Source organism: Nannospalax galili, unplaced genomic scaffold (assembly GCF_000622305.1).
Source record: "Nannospalax galili isolate Female #2095 unplaced genomic scaffold, S.galili_v1.0 scaffold36, whole genome shotgun sequence".
Taxonomy (NCBI): domain Eukaryota; kingdom Metazoa; phylum Chordata; class Mammalia; order Rodentia; family Spalacidae; genus Nannospalax; species Nannospalax galili.
The window spans coordinates 69,549-88,211 of NW_008336924.1; the positions used below are offsets into that span (position 1 = coordinate 69,549).

An 18,663-nucleotide genomic window follows, 5' to 3' on the forward strand; every position below is an offset into this window, starting at 1 on the left:
AAGCCTAGCTGCAGATTTAAGGGACTGGCAACCATCCTTGTGACTTTTAACTGGTTGCTGCATTACCAGATTTTTATGATAGTTGTAAAGGTTACTGCCTACACCCAGCCGGGGTGTCAGGGTCCGGAAAGAGGGCAGGGGGCCTTCAGTCAATATCGGGGAGTTGCCCCAACCAAGAGACTTCAATTGCCAGCAAACCGTATCCAGACCCTTGCAAAGGCAATAACCGTGACAAAGCAAAGAGAAAGAGAGATGGGGTGGTCCTCTGATGAGCCCCTTCCTCAGGAAAAGGTTTACAGAAAAAAAAATATGGCTTTTTAAAATCTTTTTTTTTTTCATTTGTATGGTGCAAGCCACCTTGAATTTTTAAGTGCTCTGCAGGGGCTAGTTAATTTAAATTTTCACCTAACTGGTTTAGCTTGGGCTTGAGCACCCCAGGGGCAAGATAACAGAACAGATTAGGGGAGTTTATTTTAGAAGTTGACTTTAAGGCTATATAAAGATCCCTTAGAACTTTGGGGATTTTTTTCTAGGGGTGTTGTTCAAGATAGAAAAGGAAAGTGGGGTGAAATGCTGATTTCTAGGGGAACATGCCTGGGATCAAAACCCCAGGTGATTCCACGTAGGCCACAGCACAAGCCTGCCCTCAAATTTAAGAGATCTGGCGACTGCTCTAAGAGCAATTATCTGGTCTTTGCGTTACCGGGTTTTTGCATTAGAAAGATGTATAGATGGGGGTCTTGTCTACACCCATGTGGGCAGTCGGGGTCCATTAAGAGGGCTAAGAGCCTTTGGCTAACATCAGGGAGTAGCCCTGATCGGAAAGCTTCAATTTCTTCTTCATCTTTAATGGTCCCACGTGAAGACTCAGATTGAAAATAAGAGGAGGAAAAAGAGGAGAGACTGCCAATCCTCAAGGGTGGGATGGCTTTAAGGCAAAGCTTCCATTACCCTCCTGGTGGGAGGGGGTAGGAAAAAGAGAGGCTGCTGATCCTCAAGGGTGGGATGGCTTAAAGGCAAAGCTGCCGCTACCCTCCTGGTGGGGGGGTGGTACTCACAAACTCTGCACACAGCGTTCCAGGAGCCTCACTTTCAGGCGCCAGCTCCCTCTCCTTGTGGATGGTTGGCCACCGCTCCATGAGGACAAAGGGAGCAGAAGCAACTAGCTGGGTCAGGATGGTCAGTGGACAGAAGAAAGCTCTTCTGGGGAGGCATGTTCAATGATGCAAACAGCTCCAGACTCAGTGAACCAGCTCCAGATTCAGTGAAACAGCTCTGTTTATTCAGTGGGAGAACTAGGGAAAATATAGTGTGGAGGCAGTAGCCAATGCCTCAGCTGATAGGTGCTCATAGTATGCTTTATTTACATGTGGCAGTAGGTTCCTATTGTCCGACTACAGGGCAATGCCTAATTATCATATAGAAAGAACCTGGGGTTAGTTTTTACTCTGGGTAACTACGCCAAAGGTCATGTTCCAAATAAGGTCAGGTGTCCGTGCTTGGCAGCACTTTCCATGTAAGTCAGGAAGAGAGCAGGAGGCACCCTTCTGAGAAGGGGAGTCCTTCCATATGGCACCAAGCCCCTTAGAGCTATCCAGACATGGAGGACTACAACCCTAGCAGCAGGGTTCCCCAATATCCCTGATAAACACAGATGAAAAAATTCTTGACAAATACTTGCAAACTGGATTTAAGAACTCTTTAAGAAGATCATAGCTCATATGAGCTTACAGCAATGGTGTCAACATACACAAGACCCATGCAAACTCAAGCCAGGCAAAAACCCAGCACAGAACTGGACAAAAGGGTAAGAGGCCCCAGCCTTACCTGAGGAACTATTGGCAGCTGTTCATTTCTGGGTGAGGGAGAGTTGGTCTTCTTTAAAATATTTTATCTATCATTCTTATTTTTTTGTGCGTATGAGTGTACTCTCTGCATGTATGTAAGTGTATCCGTGTTGTGCAGTGCCCCAGGATGTCAGAAGAGGTTGTTGGATACCCTGGAACTGGAGTTACTTATGCTTTTTAGCCACCTTGTGGGTGTTGGGAACGAAACCTGGGTCTTCTGCAAGAGCAGCCAGTGTTTTTCACCGCTGAGTCATCTCTCCAGCTCCAAGTTGGTCTTTTTTAAGGGAGTGATGCTAGATAAGCTGACCCGGCTCCAGTGAATGGATTCACATTAAAGGACATCTGGGGACACAAATTTAACTCAATAGGCCTTAACTTATATGGCAGAATACATGAAATCTGGTGGGGGAGGGCATCAGGGGTGCAGATAGGGAGAGGGTCTAAATATGAGCAAGATGTATTGTATGAAATGCATGAAAATTCAATAAAAGATAGAAAAAAGATCATATATAAAATTATTTTATTGTTCTGAATTTGTAGCAACAGAAAGAAGACATTTTACCCATAGAAGTCTTAGCTTCCCACTGGTGAAGCATAGTGCAATTTTAACCAAGAAGGGTAGAACACGTGTGTGTGTGTGTGTGTGTGTGTGTGTGTGTGTACCTTTAAATGTAGCACTTGGGAGGTAAAGGCAGGCCGACCTCTGTGAGTCTGGGGAGTTCCAGGCCAGCCAAGGCTGAATAATGAGATCCTGTCAAAACAAACCAACCAACAAACCAACAAACAAATGGTAAGACTTTTCATTGACTTTTTTGACTTTCATCTAAGTACCTTGTTTGGCCGAGCTGGTGGGTCATACGGGCCACAGTACAGATTATCTTTTCAAGCTAACTGGGACTTCAGAGCTCAACCCATCCCTCACTTTGTATGCTAGTGGGATTCATTGTATCTTTTTACTTGAATGAATGACTTTCAGAGCTATGTGTTACCTAGCAAATATAGTTTAAGAATACATTAATTTGATTTCCAACTACATGCTGTGGTGGATGGACATCATTTGTGCCATATGCCATTGTTATATCCCAGGCATCAATGACGCCCACATTGAGATCCTGAAAAATATCCTTTAAGGCAAGATACTGAGTGTAGCCATGAAAGTCACTAAGTCTTTCCACATCACTGCTAATCTCCCTGATGTTTTCTGTCTTGATGATGACCACCGTGTCAGGGCTTCTCAGAAGGAGACGCTGAAGAGCGTTGTGGATGTTGAGGGCCCTTCGGATAAAAACATCAATAGGATAGGGTCTGAAATGCTGGCCCACGGAAATGACGATGATGGTATTTTTCTCTCCCCCAGTTCTGTCAATTTTCCTGGCGATGTTCTCCATCTCTTTGACGGAATAGACCAATGAGCCAATGAGGGGGTAACCATGTTTCTGCCACTCAATATTGATATTCCCATCCAAGTCCACAGCAAGTTGGTGTTGCAGTTTTCCAGTTTCATGCAGATCCACAGACTTCAGTGCTGAAAGCAAATAGCCCCAAATGAAAGGAAAGGAAAGTTACAAAGATAGAAAAGATTTGGTGTCTAGCATTACACAAGCTAATCATATCTGACTGAGGCTAGGCTTGACTAGGGAGTAGTTCTGAAAATTACTTGACTAATAAAAACCATTATAAACTGTAAGAGATTTAGTTTGCCTTCCTATAGAACCGTTCAGATTGAATTTTACAGGGGATGGCTAGGCACTGAGATCAATTTCATCAGAGATTGATGTGGTTGGTTTTGTGCATACTGTTTTGGTATGACTTATTAGCTGTAGACTGACCTGATTTGAGGATCAATAGGGAAATGTACTAATTCTTGTTATTTTCAGTCAAAAAATAAAACTAACTTATTTTTCTAACTATTGTACAAGACTAAAACTAAGTTCTATATTATTTCTTTCTGTATGCAGGAACAACACGGAGTACCTTATTTTCACTAGTGATAATAATATTACTGCCCATTTGCAAAATTCTTCACAAAACATTTATTTAGGGGCTGGAGAGATGGCTCAGAGTCAACAGCACTGGCTGTTCTTGCAGAAGACCCAGGTTCAAATTCCAGCACCCGCATGGTGGCTAACAACTGTCTTTAACTCCAGGTCTAGGGGATCTGATACCCTCTCCATCCTTCTCAGGCACTGCCTGACATGGGTGCATTCACACACATGGAGGCATAACACTCATATACATAAAATAAAAATAAATTTAAAAACATCAACCCCCCCAAAAAAACCCCACTTTTTTAGATTGAGGCAATCATTTGCCTCAATGATATTTGTGTGTGTGTGTAAAGAAAGTCAAGAAAGGAAGTCAAATTACCAAAGGAGCATGAACCCCTTCCCCCAATTCTTGTGAAAGTCTTCCTAATATTGACACTGAAAATAAGAACATATGAACAGAATAAGACTTCCTTCACTTTTTCATTGTGCTAACTAACCTATCAGAATGATGAGGTGAGCTAATTAAGGGCTGCAGTGTCCAAGGTAAAAGTATAGTCAATGATCATTCATGTTTTGTAACCTGTTCTGTCTCAGCAGGAAATGGCTATGTTTGAAATATTAAGCAAGCAGGTGAGCCTGCAAAAGAGAGATGCTGGAGATCTTTGGAGGAAAACGGCAGAACTACTTTCTTCACTTCCTTCCAGGGTTTTTTTTTCCCCCCAAATCATACTTTAACCATAGAATTTAACTTTTCACAAAATATACAAGAGATGTCTTCCTACTATAACTTATACAATGAGATGAAGAAGGAAAGTAATAATACCTCAATACTTTGATTTGAGAGACCCATTTTCAGATGTTCAAGGTTATCTCTAGGCCCTTGATTTTGTAGCTGTGAGAAACAAGGTCACAAGGCATTGGCCATCTACTAGAATTCATGACTTAAAACATTCCCTCTGTTGGAAATACTTCTGAAACCTGAGCACAGGCCCTACCAATTCCACCTCTTCCATTGAGAGGATTAGATTGGCCTCAGATGAAGGAGGCTAGGGTGGAGCCAAAGTTCTACGCTGTTTTCACAGACAAGAGCCAGGGACCAAGGACATGGAAAGGCAGGTAGTGATGGCTTTATTTTATTGTATTTATTTTTTTAGATAATATCTCACTATGTAGCCCTGGCTGGCTTTGAACTCATAGTGATCTTTCTGCTTCTGCCTCCTGAGTGCTGGAATTAAAGGTGTGTACCACCACACAGGCCATAGTGATGGTCTTATGGGTGATTTAGCTAAGACTGATTATTGGATTCTGACTTGTTACTGGTATAGTTTTTTAAAATTAATTAATTTATATTTATGTATATGAGTGTTTTTCCTGCATGTATGTAAGTATGCCTGTGTCATGCAATGCCTAAGGAGACCAGAAAAGGGCACTGGATCATCTAGAACTGGTTAACTAGGGTTCTCATAACTAGATTCTAGCCCCAACTCTGACACTAACTTATGATAATGATTGCAAATTGCTGTTGCTTTCTGAGTGCTCTCTATGCGTCAATGTGACTTGCAATGTGTTAAATATGCTCTACCTGCCACCTTGTTTTATTCAAAGCAACACTAGGATGGGTGCGATGGCTCAGCAGGTGAAGGTACTTACTCTCAAGTCTGACGACTTGCGTTCAATCCCCGGGACATATTGGAAAGAGAGAACCAACACCTGCAAACTGTCTCTGCCCTCCACATTTGGGCGATGGCACAGGTGCCATTCCTCCCCCCACTAAATAAAATTAAAATGTAATAACAACCTAAACAGCAAGGTATTGCTATTATTTCTAAATGATCAATGTAGAGAATGAGGCAGAGAAAATAAATAACACGCCCTAGGTGGTTGTTTAAGTGGTACAGTCTCAGTCTGTTAAATTCTAAACCCCGTGCTTTGAACCACTGTGTGTATCTGATGCAAAATTCTTACCTCTGCATCTGCATCAGAAAATGTGCTACAGTTTACACTAAAGAGGGCTTATTTTGTGACAGTTTTCTGAATGCATCATATGTTTTCTCATTTTAGCAGATAGTCTTCATATCCAATTGACAAATGAGGGACTTGAGGGACAAAATGATAATACAACTTTTCCAAGGTCACCAGACACATTGTGAAGTCAAGTTGTGAATTCAATGCATCTGCAACTAGAACCCACATCTGTAATCACTGCACAATTGTAGAAGGGGGAGACTTCAGTATCTTAAATCATCTTTAGCTCCACCAATAATTTTCTAGCATGAAGGCCTGTAATAAATATTTTTCTACACTGGCTTCCTTCTAGGCAGATAAATACATTGTTTCAATGTAATGATAACAATATTAAATGAAAAATTTCGGACTGTCACAATTAAGAAGTGTGATAAAGAGGAGGCATTTCCTGTATTCTTTTTCCTTCCTGAAATGAAAAATAGTTTCTGAAAGAGATGTGTGTAATAGTTTATACTGAAACCTACTGTTGATGTTGCTTTTGAAGTATTCTATCCACTGGCGGATTGTGGAATCTCCCATTAGATGAATGAACTTTCCTCTCAGGCACTCTTTCATTTTGATAGGAGCCAAACTGCAGGAGGCAGGATTCCATGTGTTTTTCCAGACATGCCCGCTGGGGACCGTGGACACCTTGCTAAGCTTGCATTTCTCTTTCGCTGGAACTGCTGCTTCTGCTAAAGAATCTGCAAGATAGGATCTTCTAAAGCATCAAATTACTCATCTGTATGTAAGAGCCTTCCATCTTTCCAAAGAGCCCTCTTAATAGGCGTTCAGGGTGGGTGGGAGTTTCAAAAGCATATCAAAGTATCTTTGTAATGGAATATTTATTTTCCAATAAAAATTTTCTTGGATATGAGTATCCTAAACGATATCTATTTATGTGTTAATTATGAAAGGAAATGCTTTTCTCTCACAAACAAAATGACCTTCTAGTAAAATTTAAGTATTTGTTGGCCTAGCCAGGAGGACAGCAATTCTTGTAATTTTTGCACATAATGCAAGCTCATTCATGCTATCATTTTAGCCCACTTTCACCTGAGTTTGTGACATATTCTCATTGTGTCTTAAATGCTACTATAAATTCTTCGAGGTAAAGGCATGGTGAACTTGGCTTAGAAACTGGTCAATTTGAACAGACAACCATTGTAGGCTAGGGAGTGGCCTGGAGTCTAAGGGCCAGATCTTCACTCTCAGTCCCTGGGTTATGAAGAATCCGAGGAACTAGGATGGTGAGGCAGAAGGTTTGGGGCATGGTTATTCATAATCCCAAAGGAGCGATTTAGGTTTTTTTATATTTTTTTGTCTTTTTGAGACAGGGTCTCCCTGTAGCCCCAGCAGTCTTGGAACTCACTATGTAGACCAGGCTGGCCTTGAACTCACAGAGATCTGTCTGCCTCTGCCTCCTGAGTGCTGGGATTAAAGGTGTGCACCACCACACCTGGCCCACGATTTAGTATTTTAACAGCTGGAAGAGGGTATCCACATATGGGGCAAAAATACCACCCATTTCTCTCTCTCTCTCTCTCTCTCTCTCTCTCTCTCTCTCTCTCCCTCTCCCTCTCGCTCTTGCTCTCTCTTCCCTCTCACTTGCCTCTATCCCTCCTTCCTTCCCTCCCTCCCTTTTTTCTTCCCTCCCTCTCCTTCTTTCTCTGCCTCTATCTCTGTCTTTGAGACAGGGTCTCATGTAGCCTAGGTTTGCCTTCAAATCAATTTGCTATGTAGCTGAGGATGACCTTGAATTCCTGATCCTCCTACTTTTACTTCCTAAGTCCTGGGATCACAGGCATGCACCACTCCACTGGGTTTATGTGGTGCTGGGATATAGTTCAGGGCTTTGTGCGTGGTAGGCTAGCACTACATGCCACGTCTAAAATCAGGAACATATTTTTACTTCAGTATGGAAAAGTGTTTCAGCAATTAGCAAACTTGTCATGTTAACCTAGGGAGATAAGGATATTGTTGCCTTAAATTGTTTTAGATGGGGTTTCTAGGCTGTTTAGAATCAAATATATGAAAGAAAAACTGGTGATCATGCGTGGAAGTTCTATTTTGTAAAAATGGGCTTAAAGATCAAGAGAGAATCAGGGTAGTGAATTGACTCCTAGATGGAAGGCTAGAGACATCTACATGATAACTCTAGGGAGGTGGTAGTGTTGGTAGGCAGGAGAGAGTGGTAGGGCGATAAAGAATTGGGAGAGAATTTAAAACTTGAAGGTTATTGTGTAATATGGGCAGGTAACCTGTTCCCTGAGAAGTAGACTGGTGATGAGAGATGGAGTTTCTAAAGCAGAGAACCTCATGATGGCATTTATGGACTCTGTGTCTTGGCCCAGCTTAGGCAACACAGAGATCAAGTCCAACAGAGAGAGAAAGTCTCTTAAAGGGCTCCAGTATTAAACCTCACCCACCAAGCACAGCAGCACTTACTGTTGCATTTGTAGACATTAATCACAGGGGATTTTGTCATCATCTCCACGCCTATATTTGACCTTAAAGAGACAGATACAGATATTAATTTGCAGAGACCTCAAACCAGAACATGTTCAAAGAACCAAAACTATCTAGTGCTTCTGTTAGTATCATCATGGTAATCCAATTTCTATGTCTAGGATTTCAGGCCATTTGCTGCATTTTCATTTCTTTGTCTCTCAGTCCACAGGAGACAGGTACCCAGAAGTATGCAAGGCAATGTATTGAGATTCAGAGAGAATACATTGGCATATATACAAATATTTCTCATAATCTTTTAGTTTTTATTGAGCCTGTACTTTTGGATTCACTGATAGGGACTGCATATCTTAAAAGTCTGAGGATCCCTGGAGAGTGAACACTACTATGCCCAGATAAATTCACAGGTCCGTTCCCAAAGGACTCTTCTTAAAGAGTCCCAAACATAACACACTCAGGGTACTTTTCCTCAGTCCAAATGACCACATTTGCCTAGGTAATCCAAAACGATAACTACTTACTTTTCGAAGAGGCTCCTTTCTTTCTTGTTGAGATAGGAAACTTTCTTGTTCTTGGAATGCATGTGGGTGAGTGCAGCACAGGGAATATTTGGAGGCTTCACACAATAGAAAGCTTCCTGGTCCTGAGCATCCAGATACTGGCACAGCTCAGCACTTGTGTTTAAAACAAAGGCACAATCAGTGTGGACCTGGGAGGTGCCACTGACAAACTGGCCAGTGAAGATGATTCTGTCGTAGCCTTGGTTCCTCGCCCTCCAGAGAGCTGACACCCCTTCACTGGGGTGGATGAGCAGGATGGACAGGGAGACTGGACCCTCCCAGAACAGAGTGAAGCTGACCAGGTAGGTGCCGTTGTTGAAGTCTGTCACCTTTCCAGTAGCACCTGCCTTCAGGGCTGGGGTGAACATCCTGGCCCTCAGGAAATCCCCACCGTACTCCTTCCTGCGTCCCAGGTAGTCCCTGGCCTCCAGGAAGACGTCCAGCTGGTCCCCTATGCAGTATGTGTATCGAGGGTTGAGGATGGTGGCTGTGCTGTGCTTGGCACTGGTGGTGCTGTTGAGGTGGGTGAAGGGTCTGGGTGGGATCTGCCGGTCCAGCTTCTCCAGGATCTCCCTGACTCTCAGCTCTGTCTCTCTTGGTGAAACTGATGAATTCAGAGGCACTTCAGGGCATGAGGACTTCATGACTAAGTTCCAGTGACTGAGGGAGACAGGTAACTTGAATGTTGCCCATAACTGGAATGTCAAGAAATAGAGAACAAAGAAATAGTTGCTATTTAATGTAACAGGGTTTTGTTTTGTTTTGTTTTTGTAGGTTAGTGAACTTTTGTGTTTTATAGAATGAGCGGCACAGGCATTAGATGACACAGAAATTTTGTGATCATGCTTGCTTCATACACAAACACCTGTGTTTAGAAACTCTGTTAGTGTCACTCAGTTTTCACTGACCTATTTTGAAACAGCCACTCAACTCCAAACAGTCCTGATTAGAATCCTCACTAAAATGATGGTGATAAATGATACGGGTTAAATGATAAGTGGTTAAGTGATAAGGATCTGGAGAGATGGCTCAGTGGTTAAAAGGACTGGCTGCTCTTGCAGAGGACCTGATCTGGGTTTCTAGCATCTATAGCAGGTGGCTCACAATCTCCTTTAACTCCTACTCCAGGGGATCTGACACCCCCTCTGGCCTCCATGAACACCAGGCACGCATGTGGTGCATACACATACATTCAGGCAAACACTTATAAACATAAAAATATTAAAAGATGACAAGCATAGAAAACAATGAACAAATGTCTACAAACTAACTAGAAAAATAATAAACAAAATGGCTGCAGTAACTCCTTACCTATCAATACCTACCTTGAACAGAATAAATCAAAATTTCCCATCAAGACAGAGTGCTTAATGGATACCAAAAAGAAACAGCAGTAACAACAAAACAAACAAGCAAGACCCAATTATAGACTGAGCACAACACACCCAATCTGTAAGAAGACATGTAGGTTGAAAGTGAAGAGATAGAAAAAAACAAAACAAACAAACAAACAAAAAACCAAAACACCCCATGGAAACAGAAACTGTAAGAAAGCTGGACTTAAATCAGACAAAACGGTCTTTAAGACAAAAAAGGAAAAACAAGAAAAGGGTCATTATGTAATGATAAAGGGATATAAAGCTGATATTAATAAATCTAAAGGGAGAAATAGATGATAACAGTAAATAGACGATGGCAGTAACAGCAGAGGATGGCAATATCCCGTTTTCATTTATAGACATGAAACCTATAAAATACACCATAATTAAGCTATAGTTTAGCTGGCCTTGGGATTTAGCATACTGATAGAACACTGGTCTAGTATGTATAACTCCTTGGGTTTGATTCCCAGAATGAGAGAGGAAAAAAAGAAAAAGAAAAAAAAAAGAAAGCTCAAATCCTACCCTTTGGACCAAATGAACTTCACAAACATATATGAAACATTCCTTCTAACAGCAGCAGAAGCATTCTTCTCATTGTTCTCAAAACGCTATCATTGCTAGGTCATGTGTAAGACACCTAACAAGTCTTAATGAACTCAAGACTAAAGTCATTGTGGCTGGAGAGATGGCACAGCAGTTAAGAGCATTGGCTTCTCTTGTAGAGGACCTGGGTTTGATTCCCAGCACCCACATAGCGGCTAACAGTCTGTAACTCCAGTTCCAGGGGATCTGACGCCCTCTTCTGACATTTGTGGGAATTGCACAACATGGGTGCACTTATACATATGCAGGCATAACACTCATACACATACAAATAATAAATAAAATGTTAAAAATCATATGTGATCTCTTTTCTAACCATAAGCCTATGAAACTAGAAATCAGCAACAGGAGGATTTTCAGAACATTTCAAGTACACACAGATGAAATGGCATATCCTGAATGAGCAATGGGTCAAAGAAATGTCAAGGAAAAATAAGCAACATCAATCTATGAGATTCGGCAAAGCAGTTCCAAGAGGATTTTAGTCGTAAACACCCATATAAAAAAGAACAACTCAAACAAGCTAGTGCTACTCCTGAAAAACCAGAAAAAAAAGAGCAAGCCGAGCCCAGAGTCAGCAGGAAATAGTAAAGACCTGAGCAGATAAATGAAGCACAGACCAGAATAAACAATAGAAATGATCACTGAGATGAAGTGTTGGGCTTTGAAAATATGTAAACAAATGGGCAAACCTTTAGGCTGACTAAGGGAAAAAGTGAATAAAATCAGAAATGTGAAAGAAGTAATTACAGGGGCTGGAGAGGTGGCTCAGTGGTTAAGAACACTGATTGTTCTTGCAGAAGACCCAGGTTTGAATCCCAGCATCCACATGGCAGCTAACAACTGTCTGTAACTCCAGTCCCAGGGGATCCAACAACTTCTTCTGACCTCTGTAGGCATTGCACGACACGGGTGCATTTACATACATGCAGGCAATACACGCACACACATAAAAAAATTTTTTAAAAAAAACTTTTTTAAAATTAAAGAAAAAAAAAAAGCCGGTCATGGTGGCGCACACCTTTAATCCCAGCACTTGGGAGGCAGAGGCAGGTGGATCTCTATGAGTTCAAGGCCAGCCTGGTCTACATAGTGAGTTCCAGGACATCTAGGGCTACAGAGAGACCCTGTCTCAAAAAGACAAAAAAAAAAAAAGTTAAAAAAAGTAATTACAACTTTATGTCATAAATGAAAAAGAACAGATTACTTATGTCAATTATATGCCAGCACATTAGATAAACTGGAAGAATGAGTAAGTTCCTAGACACATGTAAGCTACCAAGAGTGAACCATGAGAAACTCAAAGTCTGAGCAGACCAGCGATGTGTAAGTGATTGAATCAGTAATAAAATGTCTCCCATCAAAGAAAAGTCCAGGATTTAATAGGCAATGAATTAAAATAAACATTTAAAGAAGAACTAATGCCAATCAGTTTGAAAGTTTTAAGAAAAAAAGATACTCCCAAATTCATTCAATGAGGTACATGCAAGTTCTCAGAACAAGTTCTCAGAACAGATCAGGCTCACTCTTGTTCTAACCAATGCTAGGGGGTCAGGTTGTTTTTGTTTAGCCACAGCTATAATAATGTGGCATCTCTCTGCCACATAGCAAAGGAAATGTTTAAGATGCATGGGCTGTTTAAGATGCCAGAACTGGGCATCAGATCACTAGAAGCTGCAGTTATGGATGATTATTAGCCACCATGTGGATTCTGGAAACTGAATGAGGATCCTCTGTAAGAGCAGCCAGTGCTTTTAACCTCTGAACCTTTTCTCTAGCCCCTGAACAAATTATTTTTAATAAAAAGAGTCTGTAAATGCAGTGAAAGCTGAGGCAGGAGGACTGCAGGTTTGAGGACAGCTGGAGCAATACAGCCGTTTAAGGCCAACCCCGGTTACAGGCCGAAACTATGTTTCTGTGTTTTGATAAATAATGCTTAGGTGGTGTGAAAAAACAGAGGGAAATGTGTTAGTTCAAAAGCCTACTGAAAAATACACAGACACTATCTGTACATGAGCTCATGTGTATAACTGAAGGTGATATAACAAGAAACACAGCGCCAGTCAGGAGACACCTCCCTTCGAGTTGTTGGTCAGGGTAGTCCAAGAGACTCCCAAAATAACACAGGCTATTGCCACAGCCCTTGATTTCCTCCTAGAGCTTTATGGTAAACTATTGCTGAAGACAAGACCTACTTCAAACACAGGACTGGGAGCAATGGAGGTGGAACTGACCTGAAGGCCTCCTCCCTGAAGACTAGCTCTCAGAGTTTCAGAGGTTACTATGCAAACTTCTAAGGGAGATAATCAATCAGTGGTTCAACCCAAGCTTTAAAGCCTAATAACCACAGCAAACTATGTGAGTTCAGTAGTGGCACTTTTTTCTTGGGGCTAATCAACAGCTATCTTAAAGCCCTCTCAATGGGAGGGAACTCATGTGTGGCACTGTAAACATAGCCAAATACATATGGCTGGAAAAGTTTTAAATCCTAGAGAAAACCTTACGTCTGTCATACCTCTAGACAAATGCAATTTCTTACTGAATATGGATCCCTGTATTTACAAATAAGTACGCCAGTCACCACTCATCAAAGAAGCTTCTTTTTGCAACAGATGGAGACTATTACTGAGTTCCACAACTGGTTATACACAGAGAATAAGTATCTGAGAATCTCCCAGCCCTAAGTGACACATCTACAGTGGAATCTCTACACCTAAGGCTCATGGAACATAGTGGAACAGGGATAGAGGAATACTAATGCATCTCTCAACTCTCACAAGGGAAGCTTCCTCTTATAACAGAGTGCAATGCACACAGTAGCCTACAACTGGCCAAGTTTTAGAGAATAAGAGTGCAGAGACTGTGTCCTTGAATAGTACTCCTATATTAAATCTCACCCACCCATGGTTCAGGGACCATTGCAGAACAGGGGGTGGGAAGATTGGAAGAGCCAGGGTTGGTGCATGAGCATAAGGAAACAGAGGTTTTCAGGCCTCTGGGAACTTGCTCATGTGAACTTGCAGCAATGGTGACAACATGTACAAGACTCATGTAGATTCAACCAGAAAAAATTCAGCATAGAACTGGGGAAGTGGGCAGCGCACCCCAATTGATTGGCAACTGATTACTGTGGGGTGTGGGAAAGTTGATATTTAATGGAGACTCTAGATAGACTGTCTAGACTCTAACGGATGAACATACACTGAGGGACATCTGGGTACAAATGCTTGACCAGATAGATGGGCCTTAACATATATGAAAGAATGCATGAAATCAGGGGGGTATGGGGGAATGTGGAAGGGGAGGAAGTCTAAATTTGATTAACATCTATTATATGAAATACACAAAAACTCAATAGAATACACATAAAAGAAGCAAAGCATAAGAATATAACTAGTTATAACAATGATTTAAAATAATAAAAGCCAAAAGAGCCACATATTTCCTATAACAAATTAAATTTGAATACTTAAAAAGGCAAAAAAAGTGTGTGGGATAATCCCAAGAGAACTCTGAAAAATGAAATGGGAGCTAAAAGGAAATGCTGACAGAACAGAAAATCAATTAGCTCAAAATAAAGCAGAAAATACACATGACGAACAAAAATGGGGACTAACTAAACAAAAGAAATAGCAGAGTGGTAGATTACATCAGCTCTAAGAGTAATTTTATTACATGTGAATGATCTAAACACCCCACTAGAAGGGAAGACCCACACTAAGTATGGTAATATGTGCTTGTGTTCAAAGTCAGCCTGGACTATACAGAAAGTCCTGTCTATAAAACCCCCAAATGGCAAGATAGACTACCAGAGAAACAACCAAAGTTGATCAGTGACCTCCATGGTACCTGCATACACACAGATACACATATACACAGACACACACAAATAGACACACACATATAGACATACACACATTCAGGCACACAGACACACACATACACAGACACACAGATATGTACACATAGATACACACACACACACACACACACTCTTGAAAAAAAAAACCTAACGGCATATCGTTATATAAAGTACCTTGATATAAATTTAACAAATTTATAAGACCTGTAAGTAAAAACTAAAAATTACTAAAAGATACTGAAGACCTAATATATGTTGCTAAATAGAAAAAAGAAAAACAAAAGCACCAAACATAAACACATCCATTTTCTGATTTGACCTCCTCTTATATATATATAATTTTTATTTTGAGACAAGGTCTCCCTGTGTCCTCAGCTGTCCTGGAACTTGCTATGGAGACCAGGCTGGCCTGGTTCTCAGAGATCTGCCTGCCTCTGCCTCCCAAATGCTGGGATTAAAAGCATGTGGCACTATACTATGTATAATTTAAATAAAGTTTTTCTTCAAATTTAGTAGGATAATTAAAAATGTATAAGGAAAGGTAGAGACTAGGGGGTCTTCTGGAATAGAACAGGCTGTGGGACAGTGACCTTCAACCTTTCGGAAGTAATTGGAAGCCACTGCTACCAGTCAGAGCAGTAGAATGAATATGTGGCCCAGGGAAGGCTGACAGTGGAAGAGAACGGAGAGGCTGGAAGGGACCTTTGCCACGTGAACAACTGATGTACTCCAATAGATACCTGCTCTGGAGAGACTAAGTTAAAGGAGGTAGAGAAGTGACTCTCCATAGGAAAATAAAAGAAAAACCAGTAAAACAAATCACAAATGGCCACAAAACAAAAACCAAACAAAAAAACAAAAACAAAAAAAACCCAAACCCACCAAAATCCTCACTAAAAACTTCCAAAGCAAGCAAACAAGCAAGCAACCAACCAACAAAAAACCAAAAAGCAAACAAAATTCCCAACCCAAATTAAAATAAAACATGTGTCTTAGAAGCTTAAATGTCAGAAATTACATTTAGAAGTTTTAGTAGCTATTTAGAAAACGTGATATTGGAGTAGGGAAATGTTTCCTTTTGAAAATCATCAACTATTTTTAAAAGGAAGATAATTTTTAGTACCTAAAAGTATTCTATTCTTCTGAAGTTCCCTTAAAGAAATGAAAACACAGGCTACAGATGTAAAACGACAGCTGCAAGGCGTATTCTAGCGACAGGAAGTGTAAGCCGAGTACAGTGCTCTCTCAGCTATTACAGATTTTTGTTGTTGGTTGTTTGGTTTTGTTTTTTTCTGAGAGTTTCCCTGTAGCCCCAGCTGGCCTGGAACTTACCTCTGTAGGCCAGGCTGACCTTAATCTCAGAGATCCAGCTGCCTCCGCTTCCTGAGTGCTTGGATTAAAGATGTATGCCTCCACACTGGCGATAGTAGTTTTTAACAATTATCAGCTACTTTGGTTATTAATGGAGAAGCTGTAGAAACCCCTCAGCTATAATCCATAGGTATAGAAGATGAACTTTCCAAGACTACATATCAATGAAAACTACACTTTTGTAAAACACAGAGAGAAAGCAGTTCCTACCTTTGTGGGGTTTGAGAAAACTGTAAAAGAGATCCAGAAGGCAACTAGAAACAGCAGCACCCACAGTGACTTATGATTGGTCATCATTTTCAAGACCAGAATCCTACAAGAAACAGTAAAAAAACAATCACACAGGCGCACCAGGATACAAAACAGAGTTCATGCAAATGCATGAACTGTTTATGGCTTTCTGATTACTTTTAGACTGAGGCAAGCTACTCCCAGGGTGACATCTTGGGCTCTTCCACCTGCTCCTGGCATACCTCAGCTGCCTTCTTTGGCTAGCATCTTGGGAGTGAGGTTCTCTGGAGTCCACCATGAGCTACAAGAAGTCAAGGAACCAAGAACCCTAAGCAGGAAGAGCACTGGCAACTAAGTGAATTCTCCAGCCTCTGTGCCAGCCTCTGTGTATTATCTTTTCTCTTCCCTTAACCACAAAGACGTTCACAAAGAAGTTCCCTTAACCACAAAGAAGTTCAGCAAATAGTGATACTAAGGACTATGTAAACTTGGTGCCCTTCTGCTGGAAGTTGGTCTTCAGCTTCCAGATGGTTCCCTTCTTGTCTTGCTGGCTTTTCTAGCCTCTTCCAATCCTAAAAAGAATTACTTTAAAACACACTATTTTCTCTTGAAATATCTTGAGACTTTATCAAAGTTTTCCCTCTAGTCATATTAATATTTGTCTCTGAACTGGAATTTCAAAATTTTTTTAAAAGTCAGATTATTTGAGCTGGGGTTCATGAAGCTCGGTGATACAGCACTTGCTTGGTTTGTACAGATCCTGGATTCAAGCCCAGAAATGTCAGAAAAAAAAATCCGATCGCTTGAATGAGGTTCTTATAAAACTTTCCATCTTTCAGATTTTACTGTCTCAGAGAAGCACCTCTACCCTTTGATTCCCAGTTTATACATGGAAGGCTTTAGCACCTAGGAACAATACTATCCCCTCTCCTCCCCGTTCCATTTGGCAGATGTTTTCATACCTTTAGCATAAAGACCTGGTTCCATTCCATTCTAGGAATTTCAGTGAACTGGGTGGGAAGATTTCTTCTGTAACCACCAGCGTACTACTGGTTTTCTATATCCTACAATCAAAAATTGCAGGCATAAACGACAGGGCAGATACTTTTCACTAGAATTCACGCCCTTCTGCATATTTGTTTGGAAGGGTCATGCAGGCCAGCTCCACCTTGAGGAAGAAATGGAATGACAAGCTACAGCTGTCAGGTCAGGCAGAAGCAGAAAGGAGAGACAGAATGCTCGGCATGGTAGCCAAAATGACTGCAATATCCGGAAACTTCAAGGGTCTAATTCTGACAAGCATCCTGTAAACACTTCCATGGGGAGTTCAGCCTCTGGGTTTCCATCAGGGTCTTGTTAAGATCCAGTTCCCAGGACTCAATGCATGTTATCCTGTAGATAGTATGCTCAGTAAAACTGGAATTGAATGAAAAGAACCTCAAATACAATGAAGGGAGAAAGAACAGTAATGATTACATCTCAGACCAAAAGAATGACAGATATGTTCACAGGTTTGAGTCTACTTGGGAGCTGTGTTCTTGATCTAACAGAAATGACCTCAGGAAGAGCAGGTGGCAAAGACACATGCACAAGGCCCACAGGACACAGCAGCTGTTGCCTCGGGGCTCCCCTTGTAAGTCAAACTCCAGATCCTCCTGCTTCCACCTCCCAAATGTTGGAATTGTATGGAAAGGCCACAATGGCTGGTTTCTAATCTTTAAAAACAAAATCAAGAAAAGCAAGGATCAGATCCTCTTTGATAAAGATCTAGATTTTTCATCATTTTTGTTTATGCGCTATCAAGTGAGCTTTAACAATGCTTCTTCATGTTTTCACACGGTGGCCATTGAAGAAGCTGTTTTAACCTCCTGCAGCAGGGTCTGGGATAGCTCAGTCGCACTCTAAGGAGCCTGTAAGGAGAGAACATATTTGTGATAGGTTTGGTTTGGCTGCTCTTGAGCAGACTGATGCCAGCAACTTCCCAAGATCACAGTCTACTCTGAGTTACAAGGATTTACAGATTTTAATGGACTTTAGTTATGTAGACATTGAAATTTGATGTGAACTGGCAATGTTTTATGAGATAGGTATACTAGATCATCTTGACTTCCTGAACTGAGACCAAAGAGAGAATAATTTGCTCAGTTCATCTAGTGAGGTTTGAAACAGGGTGAGTGAGTCCCAGGGTCCTGTTTTCATGATCTCTGATTCCTGGAGCATTTTCTACATGCAGACGTACATGATATGACCAAGTTCAGGTAGATCCCAGGTTTTGTATACTTACTGACAATATGCTTCTTTCTCTCTTCTCTCTCTCTCTCTCTCTCTCTCTCTCTCTCTCTCTCT

At 41.2% G+C, this 18,663-nt stretch overlaps 1 protein-coding gene across 3 annotated transcripts in view; it reads right to left on the reverse strand.

Annotated features, from left to right (window-relative positions):
• Positions 1-2,590: 2,590 nt before the first annotated feature.
• Positions 2,591-18,663, reverse strand: part of LOC103732860 (NXPE family member 4) — a 53,225-nt gene continuing 37,152 nt past the window's right edge. For all 3 annotated transcript variants that reach the window (XM_029562804.1, XM_029562802.1, XM_029562803.1), the window contains 6 exons: positions 17,280-17,381; positions 16,297-16,399; positions 8,830-9,563; positions 8,288-8,349; positions 6,325-6,543; positions 2,591-3,372 (listed from right to left, as the gene is read on the reverse strand). In XM_029562804.1, the coding sequence (XP_029418664.1) occupies positions 2,837-3,372; positions 6,325-6,543; positions 8,288-8,349; positions 8,830-9,563; positions 16,297-16,383 (1,638 nt within the window). In that variant the 5' untranslated portion in view covers positions 16,384-16,399; positions 17,280-17,381 and the 3' untranslated portion in view covers positions 2,591-2,836. The remainder of the gene's footprint in view (positions 3,373-6,324; positions 6,544-8,287; positions 8,350-8,829; positions 9,564-16,296; positions 16,400-17,279; positions 17,382-18,663) is intronic.